This window comes from Pygoscelis adeliae, unplaced genomic scaffold (assembly GCF_000699105.1).
Source record: "Pygoscelis adeliae isolate BGI_AS28 unplaced genomic scaffold, ASM69910v1 Scaffold251, whole genome shotgun sequence".
Taxonomy (NCBI): Eukaryota; Metazoa; Chordata; class Aves; order Sphenisciformes; family Spheniscidae; genus Pygoscelis; species Pygoscelis adeliae.
In genome coordinates, this window is record NW_008824109.1 from 893,474 (window position 1) to 901,549 (window position 8,076).

The 8,076-nt window shown below is 43.7% G+C and overlaps 1 protein-coding gene across 1 annotated transcript in view; it reads left to right on the forward strand.

Moving 5' to 3' along the window:
- The window catches only part of TMEFF2 (transmembrane protein with EGF-like and two follistatin-like domains 2), a 139,033-nt gene that overhangs the window by 99,282 nt on the left and 31,675 nt on the right, over window positions 1-8,076 (forward strand). Inside the window, exons 6-7 of the mRNA XM_009334209.1 lie at window positions 3,186-3,334; window positions 4,513-4,572. Of these exons, the coding sequence (XP_009332484.1) occupies window positions 3,186-3,334; window positions 4,513-4,572 (209 nt within the window). The remainder of the gene's footprint in view (window positions 1-3,185; window positions 3,335-4,512; window positions 4,573-8,076) is intronic.

Genomic DNA, 8,076 nt, shown 5'->3' on the forward strand with positions numbered 1-8,076 from the left:
CTGTAATTTACTATTCTGGACTTTGAGGGCATGGCTGAAATGGCAGACTGCTTGTTCCTCTAGTTTGAAAAAACATGTTTGAACATACTGTCATTTTCCCTGATAAGAGAGCACTATAAATTAAACAGAGTCAGCAACCCAGCTACATTAATCTTCCTGATGCAATCCTACCTTTAGCATTTCCTGACATATATTTGATGTTGACTTAATTGTGTATCCTTAAAGTAGGATTTGAGTATATAAGTGCAAAAGCAGTAAGAAACTGCAGGTGCAAGCTAGAAGCTGTCCGCTGAAAACTGTGCAGGGGGTGGATGATGCACAGATCCTTGCAGCAAGGAGATTGGGGTTACAAGTTTATTGGAGTGGTTTTTTACCGCCCATCTAGTCAACCCTGAAAATCAAGCTTCACACAGGAGATCCTATAAGACTTGAACAGATAGTGTCATCCCAAGGTTGTCCTTTTCTGCTCGCCTCGCACACGAGCAATCTGACATCAGCACAAGTAGCACGTGGTTCATGGTGCTCGTATGGTGCATCCTCTTAATGCAGCGTGCGGCTACAGAGGTCTTACTTGGAAAGAAAGGCTGGTCTTGCAGTTAAGATTTTAGAACAGAGTTGAGAAAAATCTTGATTCTCTTCTCACTTTTACTGAAGGAGGTCAGAAAAGTAATTTTGGAACTTTGTTTTTTGGAAGGTATCAAAAGATGCAAATAAATGCCAAATGGGCTCCGAAATGGTCTTTGAAATCAGTGGGAGATAGGTCTCTGAGATTTCAAAAATCCCACACAAAGTGTTTGCATGCATCTTTAGGCATCTAAACACCTTTAAAAATATGTCTCTTAAGTGCCTAACTCTGAGCATAGGTTCCTGCATCCCCTAGGCATTTTTGAAATTGCATCCAAAGTTGCTTAGATTTCCCCTAAAGAGTACCCTTTTGTTTTAATTTTCTCATTGACTTAATTTTCTCTTGACTTGAGACATAATATATATATTAACCTACACTCATTTTTTGTAGCAAAATGTAGGGAAGTGAAGCTGTTACTGAGCTGGTTTATTACAAAAAAGGAGCATATGGCTGATTGTGTCCCATCTGAAATGCAAATGGTGGAGCTACGTGGAAAGAATTACTATTACTTGAGCAGTAAATGTTTCCTAATGAAGTGAGTTTGACTAAGGTGGGAATCTGGAAACGGCTGCGGGAAGAAATGACAATGGTTAGTATTTGGGTGGAGCGGAACATTCTTATTCCGCTGATAAGGAGGTTCTTAGGAAATTGACTGGATTTTTTTTCTTATATTCTGTATGTTCATCAGTGTGGGGAAATTGTTACACAGGGAGCCAGACTCTTTTCTTCCACTAGTTATGAAATCTTATTTAATTTATAACCAGAGCTATTCACCTTTGGCATCTTTTTGAGCTGAAGTTTTCTGTATTTTGTGAACATTTGGGGAAAATAGACCTACCCAATGTAAAGAAAGTCTAAAGGAAGACGAGTACTGGTTCCACTGATTTTCATCACCCTGGGCACGTTTGCAGAGGCCAGAGGCCAAAGGGGGTGACAGAGAAATCTGACCCACGCTGTCAAATTTCCTATGCTTCCTCTTTCCACCAAAGTTTTTATCTTGCGTATATCCCTTTACACTTCCAGTGCTTGAATGTGTCCAGATGTCTGCTGTGAATGGGAAGTGAACTGGCTTTTAAACACTTTCTTAAGTCAAGCAGCAAGGCTAGAGGCTGACATTTCCAATACTTAACTTTCCAAAGGGAGAGCTGTGGAGTCGGTGCTGTGAGGTTTGGTGCAACCAGTGGGCTGGAGATAGAGCATCGGTCGCATTACTTTGCCTTAAATGTCAGAAGGAGCCAGGAAGAGTTTAGATAGCAGCATGTGCACAATTACGTGCTCAGAAGAGCTGAAGCAGCTGCCAGGTTAGACCTCTGGCTTTGTCCCCAAGCAGGATCACATCCATGTTCATGTAAACGTTGCTGAGGCTGAGCTGTCTGTTGCATGGCACAGTCGGGGGGATGGAAGATTAGCATGCCTTTCCCTTGCTGATGCCCAAGGGTGTCTGACATCGCTAATGATAATGAAATAGGAGAAACCTAAAGAAAAAAGGCTGCAGCCTGCTGTTGGTGAAAGTAATTAGGCTTCTCCATCTTCTGAGCAACGGTGAGGCTTGCTGGGGTCAGGACATGCTCACGTTAGTGTGTTAGTTCAGATCCGGACCAGACTTTTGAAGTGAATCCCCCACTGTGCTTTGGTTCATGTCTCAGGGCAGCCCAGGAGCTCATGAGCTGGATCATTGTGGCTCTGGAGATGCCCCTAAGCTCCCCAAGGACAGGGCTGCCGCTGCCCTGCCCGCACTTGCCCACACTCTGCTGTCGGCTACGGGACACTTCTCCCTGCTCAGAGCACATCACCAGGTCGGGAGTGGGCACTGAACTTCCTGGGTGACACCTGGGTAAGGCTTTTTGGTTGCTGAGTTATTCAAATGCTTCAGAAAGTGCTGGTGCACAAAGTGTCTCCTAAAAACAGCATTCCCCTGGTTTTAATACTGAGTAGGCCCACCGCATCCAGGAGCCAGGGGAGATCCCACCACCCGTACACGCAAAGCAGAGTACAGTCACATCGCTAGCATCAGTCTCAGTCTTGGCAGGTGGTTTTATCCCAGTCAGGTGAGATGAGGCTTCAGCATCACATCTTTTATTATGATGAGAGTGCCTATAGGTTCTATAATTATTATCAGAATTAAATCATAAATCAATATAAAACCACACATGCACTGTTACATACGATGGGCAGCACCTCAACAGAGGTGAATTTTGTGGCTTTTTTAATTGCAAGAGGGTGCAGCAGCTTGAATTGTCTGCATATCTGCTTGGGTGTTCTTTGATTTACAGGAAATTCCAAGTGGTAATGCTGTGGCATAGTTTTCCATGTGGAACACTCTTTTTTATCTTTCCTTTTGCTTGCTTTTCTTTTCTGTGTCTCTTCCCTCTCTCTGCATTTCATTTCCATCCAAAAAATACAAATGACCTCTTGACAGAGCTTTCCACTTTCATTCTGTTGATTTGCATTGTGCAGTCAGGAAAATACAAACACTTTTATTTCTGAGATGTATGTATGATGTCATGAAAAAACCTTATCATATTAGCCTCTTCTTTTTCCTCTTTCTTTATTATTTCAGGTGTGTGTGCAACATTGACTGTTCTCAAACCAACTTCAATCCTCTTTGTGCTTCCGATGGGAAATCTTATGATAATGCATGTCAAATCAAAGAGGCATCATGCCAGAAACAGGAGAAAATTGAAGTCATGTCTTTGGGTCGATGTCAAGGTAAGTCTCATAACAAAACTCATTTCAAAGAATGTTTTCAATTTTTGTTCTGGAATAAAAAAGAACCAGGGCTGGCTTCTTATTTGGCACTTCTTCTGTTTCCATTAGACTCTTGCAATTTATATTGTAGAGCGCAGGCTGCGGGAGGGAACAGAGCCCTCCATGGTATAGATGCCAAGCGAGGTGCAAGGAATGGGTGTAACCCTTCCCACACCCTGCCGGCAGTGGCTGGGGACTGTCCAGCCCAGCACTGGTGTCAAAATTAGACGCCTAGATTTTTCCCAGAGCAGCTTGCCCAGACCTCTGTCCTCCGGGTAGGAGTCGGAGCAGGACAGCAGGAGAGCCCCTCAAATACATTTTGCCACGCAGGATGGATCCTCTGTTGCTCCCTTAACTGGAGCAGCACAAAGCAATCTTGGGAGGCCAAAGCCGTGCTCCCCGACGTGGTGCTGATTCTTGTTTCTCATGTGACCTGCACTGGGCCCACAAGAAGCCAAAGGTGCCTGGAAGGAAATTTTGCCAATAGCAGCTCAAGACTCTCTGTGTTTCTCCATGAATGCCATGATTTTCTGTGCCCAGCTCATGGGCTACTACATCACCTGTAACCCTTGAGTTGACTTTAAAAACTCTATTTTGTTCTAAAACAAAAATGAAGAAAATCTGCCTTTAAATAGCTCCCGTAAATAAAGTGTCTACTGAGGCTCAGACTCTTAATAGCTTTTTTCCCCTTAGCTTCTGACCTATAAATCCTCAGTACATCTACTTACAAAGCTGTACTATACAGGTGTATTAAACATATTCTAGTTTATTTCTATCTCTTTAAAGTTAACCGCCCTACATGGCAGTTCATTTCAGGGTACATATTAAAACTCCCCAATTACTTCAAATAGAGCAGAAATGACAACTCCAGCTTCATACTGATATATTTATCCCAGCTGCAATCTGTTATCACATATTGTTCAAAAAAAAAAATGTTTTCTTAATGGAAGATGTTTCATGTTTCATTCCAAAAAGGCGGATCTTGCTGTTTTCACCTGGCAGGCCCAGGGGAGCCTTGCAGCCAGCAGCAATGCTGTGCATGCAAGCGAAGCTACGTTTGCCTGGGCACTGGCAGCTGGGGCATAGTCTGTATCAAGTACAGGCTTCCCAAGCAACTCAACATATTTCTTTTCACACAGATAATACTACAACAACTACAAAATCAGAAGATGGGCATTACGCAAGAACAGATTATGCAGGTACGGTTTCTATTCTGTGAGAATGACAATTCACAGGAACTGTGTAAGTCTCTTTTCTCCTCCATTTGCTAAGGTGAGGTCTCTGCATCTTCTAGTATGGTTTTCTTGGCTTACTTTAAGAAAACACTGTCTTCGCATTACTCTTTCTTTTCCTAGAAACTCTTTCTTCTTAATAAATGGACTTCTTCCATTTTTGTCAACATACAGACATTCTGGCCATAAAACACCTGTTCTGACGGTGGGAATAACTATTGTAATCTGTATTTGCCAGAATTAGCAGACATTATTGAAAATTGTTGAATCGGTGCACTAGATTATGCATACTTTTGTCACGATATACAGGTTTAAGAAAGTGAAAATCCAGAGCATAGCACAGCTGTGATACTATGAAATGTTGCCATAATAGATAATATTACCTGTCGGTGTTTAACTATGAAGTTAATAAGATTCTTAAAGTGTTCTTTTAAGTAATAAATAGTTTTAATTTATTTAGAAGCTACAATAACATATAATGGCTGATTAGCCTTATATGGCGTTTGAAATTAAAAACATGTAAACACTAGTGAGGTCTGGGAGATGTTTTTTACACCCTTTGCCTGGGAGGATTGATTTAGAAATTGAATGTGTGTGTGCACATGCACGTGCATGCAAATACTCTCAGCTCGCACTGGGAATTCAAGCCTTTGGGATGGTATTGTGAAAATGGGTCAGGTGATGCATTCATTGCTTAAGTTTGTGTTTTGAAAGTATTTAGAGATTGTAGGTGCAGATCGCTGGGTTTACCTGAGCAGCTTGCTGCATGGCTTAGGTGAAATCCAGCTGATGGTTTCACAGGTCTTAACATTTCTTACCAGGAGAGTCCTCTGACATTAGTTAATTCGGCTGGTCATCTCTTGTGAGGGCACTTTGTGCATGACATCCCTGTGTTAACAGGGTACCCAGCCATTAGAAATGATTGTTCTGTTCCTACTTAAAAATAGTGCATGATGATTAAAACACAGAGCTATGAATAAATGATGTCTCGCTGGGGCAGAGGAGTGCTAGGTGTTGAGGGTGGCTGCAGCACGAAGCAGCGAGGGTAGAAATTTCTATGGAAAGTAAATGCTGGGATTAATTTCCAAAAGATCAAAGATGAGCCATGGTCCAGATATTTCCTACTGCCGAAGAGCCTTTCCATGGATGAAGAGAGAGTCATGCAAAGAAAGAAAGGTCTTCAGTCTCTTTCCCCCAAACCCTTGGTTACTCTCAGCTTTTTTCTGGGAGGCAGCAGTCAGTTTTCTTAAAAGACTGGAAGGGCTGAGGTTGTACCCTGTGGTGGGCAGGAGATACAGCCAAGTAGGCCAAAATGATTTATTTTAAGTTAGAAATAAGGACAAGTAATGTTGTTGTGCTAAATCCTTTCTCTTCCTTGCTGGAGAACTGAGGAGAGCACTGGCATCCCCAAGTCAAGATGAAGGCCTGCAGCCCCTTTTTAAATGTTGTGCAACCTGTCCTACTCTGCTAATGTCTGGTGGTTTAGCTTTAGGATGGCAGTGACCCACATCACCTAGAGAGGAGACAGCACATTTAAGCATGAAGCAACTGAGTTGTAAGAAGAAGGGAGGAAAGGCAGGTTGAGGATTAGGGAGGAGGAGATCACAGCGATGACAAGAGAAAGCCAAGTCATGGGTCACAGGGGAAGAGGTGCACAGAAGGCACCTTCAGCTCAAGTGGGCAGGAGGAAGACAACAGCTCTTGCTTAGGAGAGAGATGATATTTCAGCCCACGCTTGAGAGGAGAGATGGTGGGTAGAAGAAAATTGATTGCAGCAAAACTTTGTCAGGAGTTGGGAGTCAAGCAGGGAACATAGGAGGAAACCGGGTTACTGGGCAGGGAGCAGGGCAGAGCTACGGCACAGAGGAGCGGGTCTGTAGTGGAGATGGTCTCCAAGTGCCAAGAGGTCAGAAGGAGTGGGGAAACAGATGGTCCAGCAAGAGGTGACAGGGACCTGTGGAGAGGAGACAGGGCATCTCACTCCCCTAGAGCCGTGGGAGGGATGGAGACATCCTGAATCAGCAGTGAGGTCCAGTAGGTACCTCTTTGGCACAGAGAGGCACCATCATTGCACCTTAGCAAGCAGCTCCTCGAGGCTTCTGGTATGGCTCAGGCACCAATGGTCTTCTTGAGGGCAGTGACTGTGTCTCCTGGGTGGGTCTCATCACGTACCATCCATTGATTTAACCTGAACCACAGTTGCTTGCACCAGCTGATGTCTTCTTTTTTTGCACCTAACTATTATTCTTGCTTAAATTTTTCATTTTTACATATGGTGACAGCATGTAGGGTGAAAGTTGCAAGTTCATGCAGGCAATCCACATGCCTCCAGTGTCCCCAGATATTTGTGGCATAACCCTGCTGGGAGACCCTAGAGGAAAGGGCCTGCTGTATCAAAAAGCTGTAACAACTCCAGCCTTTCAGAAATGGTTGGTGAAAAGGAAGACAACAGTATAAAACTGAGGCTCGGTGAACATTCAGGCTTCAGCGTTTGCCAGGCAGGAAGCTCCGTGCTGTCCTCATGTTCTTTCAAGTGCAGAAATATTTGATGATGGCTATTATAGGAATGTGGTATGTGCTACTTTTTTCCCACCTCCGTATCTCCTCAGAAGGGAAATGCTGCACTGATCATGGGGAGGTTTGTGTGAAAAAGCAGCAGTTCCTCAGTCGTTGTGGCTCTGAAGCAATTCCCCAAGCCTGCGCCTTTCCAGAGAATACCTTTGTTCTCTACCATTTAATGGCACTAAAAATCGTTGAGACCATGAGCACTACATGCTTTTAAAAACACTGACTTGTATGGGCTGACTTTCCCTGAGGAGAAAATAGCAGTGGGCATAATTGATGTTGTCAATTATGCTAATGCAGCTGTGCCAAATGCTCTTTGCAGAGATTGCGGTAGCTGAGTGTTGCGGATTTTTCCATAAACACCCCAACACGCTCAATGTGGGGTCCCAGGAAGGCAGCAGCTTTGCAAACAACCACAAGTCCCAACACCCAGCTGATTTTTTTCATATTGAACTATTCAAACCATCAGTTCAGTCAGTGTCTTTGCTCCCCCCTGTTCTTTCAAGACCATTGATCCTTGCAAATAATGCACAAATCTTTCAGTTTGCAAAACTCCTTTGGAGCATAAATCTTTGCATTAAGTTTACATCGCCTTGTTTTTTTAAGGGCTCTTACTTTACACAGGCAAGATTTACTCTAGTATTGGAAATGCCTGACTAATGTCAGAGACACCCAAAAAGCAGTGTCCCCTTTTTCAGCAAAGCAAACATGGGGAGAGTGAGCCATAGGTGGCCCTTCTCTGACAGTGTCCACCTCTCCAGGTTCACCAGTCCACTCTTGCCATGGCTGCATGTGCAACACATGTCAGCACAGCGTCTGTACGTGTGTGTGTTTGTGTCTCTCTTTGTGCAATTCTGGCCTCTTATTTTTCTGAAACCCCAAAGTATTTATCAGACCTGGGGGGAT